Source organism: Chlorocebus sabaeus, chromosome 8 (genome assembly GCF_047675955.1).
Source record: "Chlorocebus sabaeus isolate Y175 chromosome 8, mChlSab1.0.hap1, whole genome shotgun sequence".
Lineage (NCBI taxonomy): Eukaryota > Metazoa > Chordata > Mammalia > Primates > Cercopithecidae > Chlorocebus > Chlorocebus sabaeus.
This window is the reverse complement of record NC_132911.1, coordinates 116,259,153-116,278,810: the sequence shown is the minus strand read 5'-3', so window position 1 is coordinate 116,278,810 and position 19,658 is coordinate 116,259,153. Positions and strand designations below refer to the sequence as shown.

Genomic DNA, 19,658 nt, shown 5'->3' with positions numbered 1-19,658 from the left:
CACTCGTGCCTATTACTGATCTCCCTAAAATATTTCTTTGTGATGCTTAAAATGCAACCATTTCTTTTCTATACTGATATTATTTGGAGAATTTATTTGGGATAACAAATGATTCTTTTTAATAATAAAATAAAATTTTCTAACCAAGGTCTTACTTTTTTGGAATAAAGCCACATACATTTCTGATATGTGCTACCTTGAGAAGGGTGGCGCTTCAGTCATAAGTGACAACACAAGGGGATATAATAGGGAGCAATGAAAGAAGGCAGAAAAAAAAAAAGACTCAATTTAAGGCCCTTTAAAGGATTTCTTCAAATACAGATTTCTCTTATATGTGTAAAAAGTTTAAAAAATTGTGTCCCCAACGATTTTTAAGAATTCTTTGATTTTCCAAGAATATACATTCCCCAAAGTTGAAAATACTATATACTAAATATTATAATAGAAACATACCAATTCAATTATCCTTCTACTCAAAGACTTGCCTGAGATTTATTTTGAATTATTACTTTAAAACAGTTTCAGCAAGTCACTCTATAAATACAATTTAGGGTGAACTTTTAGATTCCAAATTTGTCTCCTTCATGGTCTCTCTGCCAGAATAGGAGATAAGATGCTTAATGTTACCTCATTCTTCCCATTAATCCGATGGGCAACTATTAGCTGAAAGATACCCTTTGACATGAACACATTTAGTTATATACAAACAGAAAGATGAACCCTCAAAAAGATACATTATTAATTCTCAAAAATTATGGAGCACAAAGTCATCTTAGGGTGGAAAGTTATTTGCCTAATTGAAAACTAATCCAGGAAAGTTAATCCCCATCTCCAGTACTTTACAATATCGAACATAGTGGAGTCAGTTAGATTCCTGTATTTAGACTAGGATATAATAAGAAATAAAAACAAAGAGCCCATTATAAAACCTGCTGCCCCTTGACTGAGAGAATTTAAAATCATTGCTTTTTCTTTTATGTGGTATCATTGATTACATTTTTTGGAATGACACTCTCTTGTAATCTTTATATGAGAATCAAGTTTAGGAGGAGAGATTTTTTTTCTGGTTTCATTTACTATATGACATAACTATATTGGATTCTGACCAAAACAAAAATAACAATACCAACAATAATATGTGTGTGTATCTACATCTATTTCCATGCAAACATTCGTGTACAACTTTTGTCTCTGAGAGTTCAGTGTCCAGGAAGGCACTCACTTGCTCACTCACCTGTTGTCTTTTTTCTTCTCTCCTTCTCCTTTCTTTCTATAAAGAACTTTAGTTATTTAAAATCACAACAGTAGAGTTTGCACCAGTGAGTTCCAAGTGTAAGCCATCATATGACTCCTCTAGATTTTTTATTTAAGTTTCGATTACTGGCACTCCTCCCAGGTTTTCTGATTCAGTTCATCTACACGTGGGAATTTGGATTTTTGTAAAGCTCTCCAGATTATCTGATGACCATCAATGTAGTAATTATGTTTATATCCTTCTTTGGCTCTAGTGTTAAGAAGAAGAACATTTATACATCAAAATATTTTACTGTAGTGCTTCAAAGGTAGCAGACTGTTACTCTAAATAATAAAAATTGACCTCAATATTACTAGATAATTTTGAGTCATTAACTTTATACCAGATTGAAATCTTTTTTTTAAAAAAAAACTTTTTTGTTCATTTGTGCCATTTTTCAAAGGTGGATGAATAATTTTAATAGCATCTGAGAAAATCCTATATAGGCAAACAGAACATTTTCTAGCCACGAAAAGGCAATAAAAATAAAAATAAATGAAATAAAAATTCCTATGGTGATTCTTAGTTAAACTGGAAAGGAAATTTCACTGCATCCATTCTGAATTGAACAAAACTGGTGCAGAATGATCATTTAGGAATATATCTTTTTTTTTTCCAATGTGCTTACTTAATGGGTATTTTAAACTGTTCACTATGAACAACCTTGGCTAATTATGTATTTTTATAATGGTGATAGAACAAATATAAAACCTATCCATGATTGTATAGGAAACTCTTATAATTTACATGCCTTCAACTATTAATGTTTACATATATGAACAGTAAGTGGGTTAAGCGACAATTTTCTTACATGCTACTTACTTATTTTTGCAAAACTTTAATGACACACCATAGGTAGGTTTGGATTTCACTTGACATTACAGCTTTAAGGAATCTAAAAAGATATATGAACTATATTTTGTTTACAAAAAAACTTTAATGTTCACATTAAAAAAAACTTTGAAACGTATGTGCCTTGAAGTACATTGACAGAACAGCACAACCAATGCAAAATCTGCTCTGACCTGTGATAAAATCCAGTTTCTATCTATATGATCTCTCACTATTTCCACTTGAATGACTAATGGGAATTTCAAAGTTCATCAGTTCAAAACACACATCTCCTTTCTCCTCATTTTTCTCTATTTTAGTAGATAGAAATTAATTACTCAATGATGAAATAGAGTTCATTCTTGCTTCCTTTTTTCTTTCACACTTTGTATATTGTCTCTCAGCAAATTCTGTGGTTCTTTCCTTCAAAGTTCTGGAACTAATCATTTCCCACCTTCGTAAATAACCTTGGTCTAAATTATCATCTCTTACTTGTGTATCTGACATTGTTTCTAATTGATCCTCCTATTTCCACCATCTTAGATCATGTGAGATATTATAACAGAATAACATAGACTAAGTGGTTTATAAATGATACACATTTATTTTTTGAAGTTCTGAAGGCTGGTGAGTTCAAGACTAAGCCACTAGCAGATTGTGTCTGATGATGGCCACCTTCCTCAAAGAGTCATTTTCATATTGTGAACTCCATGGCTAAAGGCATGAATAAGCTCTTTGGGATATCTTTTATAAGGGCACTTATTCCATTTATGAGCTCTGCCCTCATGAACAGTTAGCCTCCAAAGGCCCCACCTCCTAATACCATCACCTTGAGTGTTAGGATTTGAACATATGAATTTGGGGGGGACACAAATATTGAGACCATAGCATACTCTATAGACTGTTTCAAAATCAACAACAAAAGTGACCCTTTTTCATGTTACGCTTTGGCTCTAAACCTTTTTATGTTTCTCATCTCATTATAAGTAAAATCTAAAGCCCTTACCATGGGCTGTATGATTTGGCATAATTTTAATGTTCCTGACCTTTCCTTTTGCCACTCTTCCTCTAGCTCACTCCACTCCAGGCATAATGGCCTCCCTGCAGTTTATCAAATATAGCAAGCATGCTGTATTAGTCCCCCACCCGCCGCCTTTTTTTTTTTTTTTTTTTTTACATTGCTATAAATAAATACCTGAAGCTGTAAAATTTATAAGGAAAAGAGATTAAATTGACTCACAGTTCTGCAGGTTCTACAAACATGGCACCAACGTCAGCTGGGTTTCTGGTGAGGGCCTCAGGAAGCTCACAATTGTGGCAGAAGGTGAAGGGAGAAGCTGGTGTATTACATGGTGAGAAAGGGAGCAAGAGAGCAAAGGGACAACAGATTCCAGACTTTTAAACCAGCAGATCTCATGTAAACTAACTGAGAGAGAACTCTCTTATTACCAATGGGATGGTGTTCATGGGGGTTCTGCCCCCATGATGCCATCACGTTCCACCAGGCCCCACTTCCAACAGTGGAATCACATTTTAACATGAGATTTGGAAGTCACAAACGTTCAAACCACATCACATGCTCCAACACCAAGCCCTTTGCTCAGGCTATGTCTTCTGCTTGCATGTTCTTCCTCAGTATAACCACGTGGCTGTGTCCCTCATTTCCTTCAGGTCTCTACTAAAATGTCATATGATCAGAGTCTTCAATGGACCCTCCTATAAACTGGTAAACTTACCTCTATCATCTCTTTCCATAGTATTAATCTGATCTATTCTTCATAGCACTGATCTACAACCTGAAATATTATGCATTCATAGTTCATTCCTTTAATTTTTATCTTCTCCAATAGAACGCATGCTATAAGACAGCAGGAACTATTTAACTCCACTTTAACTCAAGCATCTAGGAACAATGCTTGTCATATAGTAAATGCTCAACAAATATTTTTTTCTTCTGGAAAGGACAAATTTACTATATAATTTCAGCTACTTTCTATGTAAAGCAAGAGAAACATATTTCCTTTCTAATTAAGTTCAATTGTTATTGTTTCTAACCTAATAAAAGTGAATATATTTTGGCCGGGCGCGGTGGCTCAAGCCTATAATCCCAGCACTTTGGGAGGCCGAGACGGGTGGATCACGAGGTCAGGAGATCGAGACCATCCTGGCTAACACAGTGAAACCCCGTCTCTATTAAAAAATATAAAAAAAAACTAGCCGGGCGAGGTGGCGGGCGCCTGTAGTCCCAGCTACTCGGGAGGCTGAGGCAGGAGAATGGCATAAACCCGGGAGGTACAGCTTGCAGTGAGCTGAGATCTGGCCATTGCACTCCAGCCTGGGTGACTCCAGAGCTAGACTCCGTCTCAAAACAAAACAAAACAAAACAAAACAAAAAAACAGAAAAGTGAATATATTTTTATACAACATAGTTACTTCTAAATATTTTTCCCATTGCCGTGCTGTTTTGTCCAAATATAGCTTATAAAATTCAGGGTTATATTTGGTGATATATTATTAGATAAACATACCCACTCAATCAACGTTGCCCAAATTTATTCTAACATTTGAAAACACATTATGCTCCGGATTATTTTTCTACACACCTATTTTGTCATTAAGAATGGGCTTTAGAGTTAGGTAAACCTAGGTTCAAATCTCAAACCTACCACTTAATAGTCATACAATTATTGAAAACATTACTCAAGATTTCTAAATCTCACCTTCCTCACCTGAAACATTCTGATAATAATAAAAACTTACATTCAGTATTGCTATAATGACTAAATTAGATAATGTTTTTAAATTAAATGATTGTTTATAAAGCACTCAGCACAGTGCTTGCCCCTGCAAGTGTTCAGTGAATATTCATGTAATAGGAATATATTTCAGAGTCTGGAAAAAAATTTGCAAGAAAGGTAGCAAAAGATTTTTGTATAAGTGACCTAATTTTTATTTTCAACAACCTTTTTGCTGGGCAGTGAGAAAACTAATCTAGGTCAATTCAGGATAAACTCAGTTAATTCTGTATTTGCCAGTTCAACGTCTGCACATATTTTGGCATCAAGACTTCAAGTTGTCAAAAATGAAAAGTGCGTTTTGTCCTAGGGCATTATCTGTTTGTGGCAGCAGCTGCTGCGCTCCCTCATTTGCTACTTGTTCTGAAGTCAGCAGTACAATTGGGCATCTACTGCTGGATCCCAGTTATCCCAACTGCAAAACCTCTTTGCATCTACCAGCTCTCTGCAGTATATTCTGTTCTGCTCATAAGAAGCACTTTTCAATTACTCTGTATATGAGACTGAATTACGCCAGAATTCCACGTGACTGGCTCAGGCTCAGTTGCCCCACCAACCGCACATACCTACTGTTTTTTTTTTGTTTGTTTGTTTGGTACCTCTTTTCTGCAAGCATGTTTCCTACTTTTCTGGGCTCCAGATAGAAAGCCAGGTACATGTTCCCTGTTTTCTGATTATTGGTATTCTATTATTCCTCCACCCAAAAAGGATACGATGTAAGGTCCTGTCTTAGAAACCTAAATCAGAATCTAATTAATTTGTTCTCTACTTAACTCATCTAGGGAATGTTTCTCTAGTTTGTTTGGAGTCTGATTATTTTATTTTTTTCAAAGTGACATAGGATATGGCAGAAATATTGAACTTCTTTCCTCACTCTCACTTGTAAATATGTAATCTAATTAATTCTTTCAATTAACATTTATAAGAGGGGTTTATTATATGTAGGCTCTATGCAATTAACATCGAATAGGTCCCATTGTCAGTCTGGTAGAATGAAAATTGAATACCAATGAGAAATACTATTTTCTGTTTTCATTGTTGCTGTGTTTGTTGTTATTTTCAAATAAAAACTAAGGACAATGTTCAGAATAAAGGAATATAGCAGAGCATTCCTTTATTCTTTGGAAAAGAATTTATTCTATTCCAAAATTCAAGGCAATCTTTTTACCATGGTTAGCATTGTGTAGTCTAAAGACTTATTTCTTATGCAAAATGTAGACTATGGATGATTATGGAGAAAAGTCAATAAAGTAACTCAAAATTGCTTTTGAAACTGGGAGAGAAAAGGTTAGGAGGAATGATGTCATATTTATGAAAAATTAGATACTCAAAGGACTTGATTAATAACATTCTTGTAGAGATATGATAAGGTTATTAACCTGTTATTTTCTAAAATGTATTATTTTCAAGTTTCTTTCCTATCTATGTGTGAGTCTTTGGGAGTAGCACTTGTGAGAGCGTGTTATTAAATTTTCAGTAATTTTGAGAGCTGATTGTTGAACATAGCCAGTACCAAAAATTAAGTTATATTACAATTAGATTGTAATTAAATCACAATTAAATTAACTTAAATTATATTAAAAACAAGAACAATAAATACATTTTTTTACATTTCCTAATTATTGTACTACTTGTACTATTATCTGTGCTTTTGAGATTATTTATGTATATTGTATCCCTATGGTAGAAATACCACACCACACTGTGCCCCTTCACGTCTCTTCCCAACTGCACATTCAGTGACATCACATTCACATTCAATGATAGCTTGATGTTGGCCAATGGGAATATTTACACTGTGGAAACTGGCAAATGCTACAAAACATGGCTTAACTTGTTGTTTGCTTATTATATAGATGTAAGTGGAAATGGGTTGTGTCTGTGGCCATTACATTATGAATAGCACTACATATTGAAGAAATTTTTTTTTAGTATTTGAAAACTATTATTCAATTAACCAATAGTTGCTCATGTCATTTACAAACTCAGGAAGTTCTGACATAACCTTGTTTTTGATTTTTCACTTTCCTTTTATTTGTTAACATTAAAAACAATCAAGCAGTATTTATTTAGGAAATACTCTTGTTTGTCAGTTGCAATCATAACTTGCATACACAAAAGTCTGGCAAAAACAGTAAAAGCATTCTTTAAAAATCAATTAGTTATATGAAATGTACAGTCATGAATATTGTATATTTTATTACCATTTGTACATTGCTCGACACCTCCCTAAAATCAGGAATTGGAAAACAACAGTGTGTGAGCCAAACTGGGCCTGGCACTTGTTTTGTAAGTAAAATTTTATTGGGAGAAAGCCATGTCCATTCATTTGCATATTGTCTATGGCTGCTCCTGTGCCACAATGTCAGGACTGAGTAGCTGTGACAGAGATGGTATGCCTCTCAAAGCCTAAAATTTTATTTTCTAACCCTTCTTAGGAAAAGTTTGTTTATTGCAATAAATGCTATTTTAAAAGCGTTAGGTACAAATATACACATTTAACAGTTTTTTGTTGTTGTTGTTTGTTTGAGAGCTGGTTGTTAAACATTTTTTAGCACACCAGTGATCTTATATGTCCAGCACACATATCTACCAATTCTGCTTGCTATTCATTGGAATCCTGTATTAATTCTCCCCTCAAAAGCACTCTCAAAGTGCCAATTTGTATAGACTGCTATGTTAGGCCTCATAAAACGCTTCATCCTCTTCCATTAAGTATCAGGAAAATAAAATGATTTGTAATAAGCTGCAGAACTTTAATGTAGAGTTGGAACTTCAGCTCTATTATACAACCAAAAACCGCTTGTCCCTGGAAAGCTGGTCCTTCATTGTTTCCCTCCTCCTTCACTAAAACATACTAGCTCATATAATTGAGAATACATTATGTAGCGGCTTTAGAAACCTAAATAATTGAATGCAAATAAAAGTTCTCTACTTTATTTTACATTACCTTTGCAGAGAATATAAAAAGTTTTAGAATAGAGCCTTTTTTGATTGACCATTATAAAAATTGTTCTTTATTTTATATGCACACTTGACATCTAATTCACCTTTTTAGAAAATGTATTTAATTTCCAAATCAACCTATAAAACAAATGACCAAAAGTAAAAATGCTAGGATCCAAGAGGAGCAATAATTTGGAGGTTTATATAATTATACATATATGTATGTGTAATTTTTGTCTTCATATTTTACTTTTATATTTACTTTCTGCTCTTGGATTCAGGTTAACACCTCACTTACTAATTCATTAGATAAATGAGTTAGAACATGCTTTCTGTTTATATATTTATCATATCATTCACAACAGCAAGAGTTTTGGGTGTTGATAAGTAGTTTGTTATAATATGGATTAACCTACTGGATTTAGGAGAGTCTGTACACCATAACTAATTTCAGTACCAGATTTATTACAAACAGGGTTGGCAATTAAAACATGGCAATGTTAAGTTTTAGTTTGTTCTGGTGTAAATAATCAGACAATTGCAACATCTTAACAAATTAGAGTCTCATCAAATAATTTCATTAACATTAATAAAAGCCATCAATACCTTTCATGATATTAATCCTTAAGTCAATTTAATAATAATAATATACATTAAAGAAAAAGGAGATTACACTTAAATAGACAAAAACAAGCTTAAAGATCTTGATTTTAATTAGAATAGAAATATGAGCAGTAACAGTCTCAAATAAAAGTTCTATTGCTCTAGTCAGACCCAATTTAATCACTTTGTACTATATATTTACGTTTGAACAAAAGGCATATTTTGTTCGTTTTGTTTTCTTATTTGTATGCTTGTATTCATGACTAGTTTAAAAGTAATTTATCTTTGGTTATACTGCTTTGTCCCTTTGTTGCCTTTATGTTTTCATCTATTTAACTACATTTGAAGGATTTTATTTATGAGTTAAATAGTATTGACTTGATCATTACTATAAAACTCTTCTCTTTTTAAAGGCTTCCTAATTAACACTTGCCTTTCATTTTGATTAAGCAATTTTATGCATGCTTCCAAAATTTCATAGTTGAATGATCCAGTTTCATTTTATTCTGATGATTATAGTGGAGCTTCAACAGTATTTGTTTTCTACCTTTTGACTCAACAATGTTAAATACATTGTAGCTAGCAGATTTTGGTGCTGAATTAGATTCACCCAGCTGAACCTAAAATAATTTTTATTTCCTGAAAGTATTAGCTCTTTCATCATGCCCTTTCTTTAAATGATTGTTTTTTTAAAAAAAGGTCTTATAAAAAGTTTTTCTTAAAAAAAAACCAGAAAACATATATATATGTACTGCCTGGTTCAGTGGCTCATGCCTATAATCGCAGCACTTTGGGAGGCCAAGATGTAGAGATAGTTTTAGTCCAGGAGTTCAAGACTGGGCAGCATGACAAAACCCTATCTCTACAAAAAATACAAAAATTAGCCAGGCTTGGTGGGGCGTGCCTATAGTGCAAGCTACTTGGGAGGCTGAGGTGGGAGTGTCACCTGAGCTGGGGGAAGTTGAGGCTACAGTGAGCCATAATCACACCATTGTACTCCAGCATGGGTGACAGAGACCCTGTCAAAAAAAAAAAAAAAAAAAAAAAAAAAAAGGTATGCTGTATGCTTCTACCCGAATATACAGAGAATTTGGTGTTTATATATATATATATTTTTATTTTTAGGTTAAGAATGATGTCTTACTATTTTATTTTTTTTAATTTTAGTTACAGCACCTAACACAGGCATAGAACTAAATAACTAAATGTTGACTTATTTTGTTATTTTTACATTGTTACATATAGGAAAAATTTATATGTATAAAGTAATGTTTCTACTATCTATCATTAATTTTTGCTTTTCATTACTCCTGAAGATTTTTTAAAAATTAGGAAAGACTTTTTAAAGAAATTAAAAACAAATTTCAACAACCAGTTTTTACTTCCCCAGTTACATTAATTACTTGCTCTATTTATAGTCTCCCTTTATTTGGCTATTTTTGGTAAACTGAAAGTTATTACAATATATCCACACATAAATAGAGAAGTAGTTTTATCCAAGAAACAATAGTTTATATTTTATTTATATTTACATTTTTCATAACAATTAAATTATATGTTGGTGAGAAGTTAAGGGTAACACAAGGAAAATATTATTGGGGATATCTCGATAATATTACCACAAATAAGATCCACTGGATCTAGTGGTTAAATGACTTGATTGTGAATATGCAGCTCTAAACACAGAATTTATATACTATGTAATATAGAATCATAAAATAAATGTATTCAGAAGCATACTTCTGAGAATATTGAACATTTGAAACTGACAGACATGCAAGTTATATTTTGCCACAAGCAAGGTTTTCTTACCTCTGAATTATCCCCAGTGACTACTATTCTTAAGAAATGAAAAGTTAAATGTTATGTAATCAAACCAAAATCATGCATTCCTGAGCTACCAACCTCAACATTTGGTTTGATTTTGTTGAAGACAGAAATTCTTACTGATAACTAAAACAGAAACTTATTTGCATGATAAATTAGATTCCTCCAGGGATTCAAGGTATTCCCTGATAATATTAGGAAATTTGTGTATACAGCCCTCTAGTATCCAAATACTCTCAAGAGTAAATGTACATTTTTTAAAAACTTGACAGAGTTTATACAAAGAGAGAGACCAAGCAATATTTGCTGTTAGGAATTCAATGACCATGTCGCCTTGAACTTAAGACTCTCAATTCCTCACTTTCTCTTATTTCTACCTTTTCTCTCTGCTGTAAAGAAGAAGTAAACAAACTGTAGAAGCCTAGAGGGGAGGGTATACATAAGTCTATAGATTCCATCAATTACAAATGGAGCGTGCAAGAAAGGCCTTATCAGTGGAGACTTAGAATTTCTGTGTAGAAAATGTTTAGGGTAATGTGGTTAGAAAAGAACGTTTAGGGGCCCTGGAAAAAAAATTGGCATAACCTTAACATTAAATTCTAATAAAGATACTTTGAAAGAAAGGTTAATTATACACAAGTTTTTATTTAAAATCATATTAAAACATTCTAAATAAATCATCAGATTAAAACCAACTATCAATTATAAATACAGATTAATATAATAATAACAAAATATTCCATTGTGTACCACCTAAAAATCATCTCTTAGGTGACATCAATGTAGTTATGGAGGAACACTTATGCTATGGCAATATCCCTAGATGTGGAATCTAACATAATTTTTACTCTAGCACCAGGCCATGAGTAAGTAAGGCAATCTGAGCTAACAGACCAGTAATTTCAAGCAGTATTCTCCACTTTTTCTTGTTATTATTGTTCACGTAAGAAGCCCATGAAACTCTGTGAAACAAAATAGTATAGAATAAAGTCTGTCAGGGAGAGTTGATCTTTAGGGAACCACAAATCATTGTAATATCTAAAATATTATTGCTCCCAAGAACCAATTTTTACACCCTTGGAAGTCATAATGATTATGTTGAGAATGCATGCCTTACAGGAAAAGGAATGGTAATACGCATTGTTGGTAAACCCTGGATTTAATTACTACATACTTTTTAGAAAACTATCTAGAAATATATGAACATGTCCCATATTTCATATCCCATATTTCTGGATATCCTGTATTTCTAGAACTTTTTTACTGAAGTACAAGTACCAAAAAACATGAGGTTACAAGTAAAAGAGTGTTTGTATCAGCATTACTTGTAGTAGCAAAAACTTGAGTTCATTAATACGGGAATGGTAGAGCAAGTTATGATGGAGTCACTATACATCTCTCAAACAGAAGAATTTGTATTACTGACCTGAAGAGATGTCTATAATGCATTAATAAAATAAAAACAAATTAGTACAGTAAGAAGTTATACCTTCAGAAAAATGAGAATGATGTGTGGGAGCTTATCAATTTCTTTGTTGTGTATTTTTGCTTTATTAAGTTGTTTCTAAAAGTATTTAGAACTCCTTTAACTTAATATTTTTTAAAATGTCAAATATGAAACAAGTTAATGAACATGGAAAAGTTACAACTGCACCAGACACAAATATGTTTTATATTAATCATGTTGTTGGAAAAGCAAGTGTTTGATCTCCTTGAGAAAGTTGCAGAGAAACAGCCAACTAACCAAGTAACCAACTTTTGAAACCAATCTTTAGGTAGGTATTCTTAATTTTAAATTGTCTCCCAGAAAAAGCATTTTTAAAATAATAAGAACAGAAGCTATATCACCTGATTTAAGTCTTACTTAAAGTATACTAAGCTTGGAATTTTAAAATTATACATGTGAATTATAACTTCCTTAACCTTGTGTTCATAGAAACCAATATATTTAGTTGTCCTTAGGAAATGTACTGATCTGATTTAGAAAAAGTACACTTTTCTCATTTTCATACATGTAAATACATGCTCTGAATTATTATTGACACATTTACATTTTAATTATAAATATATTTTACAGATTTACGATGGAAAAGATAAAACAACTCATCTACTAGGTGCCTTTACTGGTGCATCTATGCGTGGACTGACACTTAGTAGTACTTCAAATCAGCTCTGGCTAGAATTTAATTCCGATTCTGAAGGGACAGATGAAGGCTTCCAACTTGTGTATACCAGTAAGTATTTTAGAAGAGTAAAATGGTCAAACACTGGGGTGTTGCATGTATATTAAATAATTACATTGAACAAATTGAAATGATGCCCAATATTTGATGATTAATTTACAGCTCCTTTCTACATATATAATTTTGTGTGACCCTAACAACAGCCTGGTAAGTTACAGGTATTTTAGTTATTGCCATTTTACAGTTGAAACAACTCAGTTTGTTTTACAGAGGTTAAGTAATTTTTGACTCAGAGTTTATTTTTAAGTAGCAAGATTCTCCTCATCCAATATTTAAGAAATACAATAAAACTTTTGTCAGATGGAAATCCAATGTTTGAACTCCCATCTTTAACTACAAAAATGCATACAACACCTGTGCAATGATTATCATTGGTCAGTTATAAATGATAACTAAAAGGCTTCAGGTCGTTTCACACTAAAGAGTAGCTAAAGCTTTCAGTTTGCTCTGCTTTTGTGTTGACTTGTTTTATAACAAATTCTTTCTCACAGATCTATTAACTCATTATATTAAAGTCAGCTATTTTGACTATTTAAATAAGTTGAAGTTAAAACACTAAGAACCAGAGGTAGGTGGGTTACATCAACTGTTATATGAATTAAATGAATGTGTTTTACGAGTACCATAATATAAGAAACAGACTAATTACACCAATGAAAAATAAATTCTATTCAAATAGTATATTTCTTGAGTTTCTACTCTGTTCAGGATTCTGTGCTAATAAGTTAAAGTGCATATAAAAGAGGTGTTACTTCCTATGTATTTAATAAATTTACAATCTATCAGATCAAACTGATTCTTGGAAGGTCAGCGCACTCGTTAATGTTGTATAGCAAAATAAGTAGCAATACTCAAAAATCTTTATTGCTAGAATGCTTGAGAAAATCTACTGACTCCTATAAATTTTCTCAAGAAGTCAGATGAATGGAAATTATTGTAGAAACTAATAGGTTAAAAAGGTTACAGTATCAAAGATAATCGTATGGGATCTTAAAGGGAATTTGAATCAAATTATAGTTTGTGTAAAGAGTCTATCTTAATGGTATAAGAAATAGGAGCCAAGAGAATATACTGACTCATTGTATGAAAACATTTTTGTGCATAATACTGAGACATTATCTATTTCTTTCAGGGCTTTTCTTTCTACCTGTGAAAATTGTTACATCACTAACATTAACTAAACATAAATTAACAAAATGAATGCTGAATACACATTTTTAAATTCTCATAACTGTGTGTACAATGTGATTTCTTATGAATCTTCCTAAAGAAAAATAATAGTCCAAACAAATTGTGTTTACAAGTGTTGTTATGTGATGGACTAAAAGTAATGATATTGAGTACTATTGCTCAAATGTAATTGGTGTGATCTGCTCAGATGGGAAAACTTTTTTTTTTTTTTAATCTGTTTTCCTCTTTCTCTTTCTCTGTTTTCTAACACGGCCACTGATGATTTTAAAGTAATATTAAAATGAATGACACACGTTTACATAATGGTTTTTGCTCTGCATCATTTTGCATTTCTTTTCTTTTCTTTCTTCTTCTTCTTCTTCTTTTTTTTTTTTTTTTCTTTTTTTGAAGACAGAGTTTCACTCTTGTTGCCCAGGTCAGAGAGCAATGGTGCGATCTCTGCTCACTGCAACCTCTCCCTCCCGGGTTTCAGCAATTCTCCTGCTTCAACCTCCCTAGTAGATGGGATTAGAGGGGCCCACCACCATGTGTGGCTAATTTTTGTATTTTTAGTAGAGATGGTGTTTCACCGTGTTGGCCAGTCTGGTATCGAATTCCTGACCTCAGGTGATCCTCCCGCCTAGGCCTCGCAAAGTGCTGGGATTATAGGCGTTAGCCACTGTACCGGGCCTGCATTTCTGCTTGTCTAAAATATTTATGGATTTCAAAGAGGAAATCTGGATTTTTTTGTTTTGATACATGACATCTATGTAGCTTGTGATTACTGATGAAAAAATAGTGGCCATTGTAGGACATACCTATATTTGAAATTATATGGGGTGCTCAGGTGTCTGGAATGAATAAGATCATTGACTTTATTGTCTTTAGTTTGAACTGTAGAATTTTAAAAATATATATATTTTTTAATTAGCAAATATTTGAAGTCACACCTCTTTTCTTAACTAACAATTAATTAATAATTGTCCATTAAAGGAAATGTGTGTTTATGAAGATTGGAAACTATAGAAGTGGGAAGAGAGTATAAAGCCGTCACTCTTAAAAAGGGAAAACTTATATTTGTAAATATTTTTCAGTCTTAGAAATAAAACTAAAAATTTCAGTATCATATCTGTAACCAAAATGTTGATAGCCTACTTCCAAGGTATCTTTGGATATCAGTAGACAATTCTGTGAACCAACAGTTGGGTTCTGAGCTGTATTCTGTTGGGAAGGGCTTTAGAAACAGTGACACATCTGTTTTTAAGTGTATTTGTTCCTAAGTATTACTTCTTATTTTTATCGCGGCAACTTTTCTACATATCTGCAACTATCTAAATAGTTAAACGTGGATTTCCTAGCTTTAAAAGTAGTTTGTTCCCATCCTCCAAGTATATACTATTTGTTTTCCAACCATAGCACCTGTACCCAGGCTATTTTCTTTTTGTGCATGTCCTACTGACTTTGGATACCAATTGAACTTCAAGATCCACCTCAAATATTTACTCATGAATGCTTATCCTGATTCTCTCAGGTGAAATTAGCAGACATTTCAATATTTCTTTTGTGCTAGTTTATATATGCAACTAATATAACAGTTATCACATTGCATTGTGGTTATACTTGTTTGCAAACATATGTGCATCATTCTTCAATAGGCTATTTTCCTTCATAGCATCTTTAGTCCATTTAGTTCAATTGCATCTTTTTACATATTCTTGATAAATTAAGATGTCATCTGAATATGAATTTTATAAAATGCTTTCATGATAGTAAAATGGTTCTACTAAGCCACATATTTTAAATATTCACAAAATTATTGGAAGCAGTAATTATTCAATTCCTGAACATGATAGAACGTGCATCAGTGGTTCACATAGGGAAAATGGGAAAGACCAGGATTTCATGTTTAAATGCTCATATCCAGTTATTCCTAAGGCCAACTCTAACCCTGTCCATTCTATGGTACATTTCTCTTACAATACTTCCAATTTCATTTCTGAAATATGTAACTGAGAGAATAATAGGTATTGCAGAGGAGGTCACAGTACTCACATTGAGAGAATCGGAACAGGAGCGAGAACATTTGTCTAGGGAGGATCAGGTAAGACTTCATAAAGGAGGCCGTATTAAAGGTCGGGTTGGTGGTTCACAGAAAGAAATGGTGGGGAGTATTACAGACAAAGAGAAAGGAATGAGGAAAGACACAGAGATTAGGAAGAACATTCAAGGAAAATAATCTAATTCAGATTAATCCCACATATCTTGATGCTTCTCACAATGTCTTGTGGGGGAACAAGCAGACTTTTTTTGGCCATCCTATCAAATGATACCTGCACTATTTAATGATAGTCACTTTCTATTCCATTATCTATTTTGTTGAGTTAGCAACATTTGCCATTGTCTGATTATTTTCAGCTTTGGGTAGATAAGATTGCATTTGACTGAGATAAAATGAAAAAAATACGTTAGAACAGACCTTTAAAGTGCATTTTATTTCAATTATCTTATTGATCCATTCATTATGTAATTGCTAAGTATAGCAAGTGGCCTGGTACACACAGAGACTTAAATGTTGCTTTTGGCTTTAAGTGATGGAAAACCTTACTGTGGCCTAAATAATCAGGGTTTATTTTGTTCATATAAGAAAAAGTAAAGAGTGAGAAAGTAGGTAGATCTTGATTCAACTATTTGACAAGATCAACAAGGATTTTGCTCCTGTCTTTCTGCTGTGGCATGTCTAGAGGGTTCACTTTTTATTTTCATGTTTGTGGTAACATAGTCATAATTTGGCTACTGTAATTATGGGCATGTTTAAGGCATGAAGAAAGGAAAAATGGGTAGTGCCAGCCACACAGACTCCTTTTATCAGAAATACAAAATCTTTCCTGGGAATCCCTGTAAGATACCCTCTTATGTCTCTATCCAAAACTGGGCCATATGGTTCTGCCTTAACTTTCCAGCAAAGCAGCCTGGAATATTCAGTATGTGGAAGACTAAATAATTAGTTTAACTTTAGACTATCATGATTCACTGCTGGATATAGTTAGATTATAGCTGGGAACAAAATCAGAGTTGTTAGCAAGGAAGAAGGGAGATATTGAGAAGACACCTTACAGTATTTACTGCAATGTACAGCTAGTTTAATCAGTATTTTTAAAAAATAGGTTAAAAATACTGAACTAATGCCTGCTTCTATGATTAATAGTGTCATGGAAGGCCAGAAACTCTTGGGTGTTTATAAAGGAAAAGTATATGACTGACTCATGATTAATAGTTTTAGCTCTACTATGCTAAGAAGACTGTGAGCTTCTCTAATCTCCTTCCACCAACAAATAAATTATATGCATACCTAGTAAGAAAATCCTATACCACACTAGAGGGGGAGAAAATATCCCATTCCCTTTTCTTTTTTTTTCTTTCTTTTTTTTTTTTTTTTTGGTCTCTTGCTCTGTTGCCCAGACTGGAACCTCTGTCTTCTGGGTTCAAGCAATTCTCCTGCCTCAATCTCTGAAGTAGTTGGGATTACAGGTGCCCACAACCACGCCTGGCTAATTTTTTGTATTTTTAGTAGAGACAGTGTTTCACCACGTTGGCCAGGCTGGTCTCGAACTCCTGACGTCTAATGATCCACCTGTCTTGGCCTCCCAAAATGCTGGGATTAGAGGTGTGAGCCACCACACCAGCCCCATTCTTTTTTCTAAAGCAAATTAAATCTGTTCAGTCTTCATCTTTAGAGTTGTCATGAAAAATCTCATTTAGTCTTTTTGGGGAAATATTCTTCTCCCAAATAAATAAATAAATTTCTCAGTCAACTCTAGTTTGATCTGACGATTAAAATTTGGACAGCTATACTGTTGAATATAAAACGTGTGAGATACACTTAGATACTTTTTGACCTCTGGGGGCTTTCACTGCTCTTTCATCCCTCTAACCTCCCAGAATCCAACTCCCTTATTGAGTTAGGCCAATCTTCCTCATTCTTCTCAAAACAATTACTGTCATTTACTCTTGCCTTTGAGAAATCTGAAACTCATCTCAAATAAATATTCAAATGAGACATATTGTTAGGTGCTTTACCTGACACAAGTTACTTGTTAATTTTCCTGTGAGGAGGAACCAATAAAGGATAACCTGTTCTTCTGAGAGCGTACAGGGTGTAGGGTGAGAGAAAATTATTACTTCCCTCTAGAGTTGGAAAACAGATCAGAAATTGAGATCACAATACAGTATCCTTCCTAAAACATCACTCTGTTCTGGATAATCCTATAACAGAATTCAGCAAAACTCAATAGGATTTTCTGCCCAGATTCCTCCAACCTCTCAACACACATTTCAAAAACGATTTCTAAATCTGGTGTATTTTACTCTCTAAAGGCTAAGTTGTAGCGACATCATTTCTACTTGGTCACCTGACATATCTTCCCTTTTACTCTTCTATTGAAATTCACTAATTTATTTATTATTGAAATTATTAATCTGGTCATAGTTTTACATTTTGTCTTTTCCCAGTGGAATATTATATATTGAGAATATAGAGAATAATTAATAAGAGAAAGTTCCTTCCCATAAGAAAGTAACTTTTTAGTGGGACAAGACATAAAATTATGAACAAAAGGTAAGAGAACTACATTTAGAAGTAATTTAAAACAGGGCAATGGGATAGATAGTACAGATGAGACCACTTAGCTAATTTGTTCAGACTACATCTTAGATCAGATGTTATCTGAGTTCATACCTAAGTGATAAGAAAGAATAACCACATACAGGCAAAGGGTTCTAGTTGGAGGGAGTAGCAAGTACAAAGGCCTAAAAGAAGCCTGAGCTTGAGTTCTATGGCTGTAGCTAAATGAGCAAGGAGAATGAGACAAAATGAGAGATAAAGTTGGAAACTAGCAGTAGCAAATAACCGGGGTTCGTCATCTCATGATAAGGGAATCGAGGTCAAGGACACAAGAAGTGGGTTTAGGAGCTGAGGTTTAATAGCCAAAAGAAAGAGCAAGGAGAACAGCTCTCTTTCTTGTGAGAGAGAGGGGTTCCCAAATGGGACTTCCAGCCCACAGCGGAGTACACCAGATTTTATAGACAGGCTTATGAGGTGGTGTCTGATTTTCATAGGGCCCAAAGATTAGTTGAACCAGGTATGATATTTACATAACACACCAGAAGCTGGCTGCCTCATCCTAATCTTATTTTGCAAATGGAATCTTTGCCTGGCCTGCACCATGTTGCCTTCTCCTTACTGTATGCATGGCTGGCAAAGAGAAGAGAAGAAGGAGCCACCATTTTGAACATGCCTAGTCCCAAGTAGCCTTTTTCTATTGGCACAACTGACAGCATTCACCATGTAAGTGTCCAACTTGCTTGTCTATGTTTGCAGCTTGATTTTAGAAGCTGCTCTGTTAGAAAAGAAAATGACAAAAATTAATTCAAGATGTATTAGAGACTTAAATGTTAGATCTAAAACCATAAAAACCCTAGAAGAAAACCTAGGCAATACCATTCAGGACATAGGCATGGACAAGGACTCATGTCTGAAACACCAAAAGCAATGGCAACAAAAACCAGAATTGACAAATGGAATCGGATTAAACTAAAGAGCTTCTGCACAAGCAAAAGAAACTACCAGCAGAGGGAACAGGCAACCTACAGAATGGGAGAAAATATTTGCAATCTACTCATCTGACAAAGGGCTAATATCCAGAACCTACAAAGAACTCAAACAAATTTACAAGAAAAAATCAAACAACCCCATCAAAAAGTGGGCAAAGGATATGAACAGGCAATTCTCAAAAGAAGACATTTATGCAGCCAACAGACACATGAAAAAATGCTCATCATCACTAGCCATCGGAGAAATGCAAATCAAAACCACAATGAGATACCATCTCACACCGGTTAGAATGGCAATCATTAAAAAGTCAGGAAACAACAGGTGCTGGAGAGGATGTG

General features: G+C 33.6%; 1 protein-coding gene across 2 annotated transcripts in view; it reads left to right on the top strand.

Moving 5' to 3' along the window:
- CSMD3 (CUB and Sushi multiple domains 3) overlaps nucleotides 1–19,658 on the top strand; it is a 1,272,067-nt gene that overhangs the window by 896,858 nt on the left and 355,551 nt on the right. For both annotated transcript variants that reach the window (XM_008001392.3, XM_008001388.3), the window contains one exon: nucleotides 12,374–12,530. In XM_008001392.3, coding sequence (XP_007999583.2) covers nucleotides 12,374–12,530 — 157 coding nt within the window. The remainder of the gene's footprint in view (nucleotides 1–12,373; nucleotides 12,531–19,658) is intronic.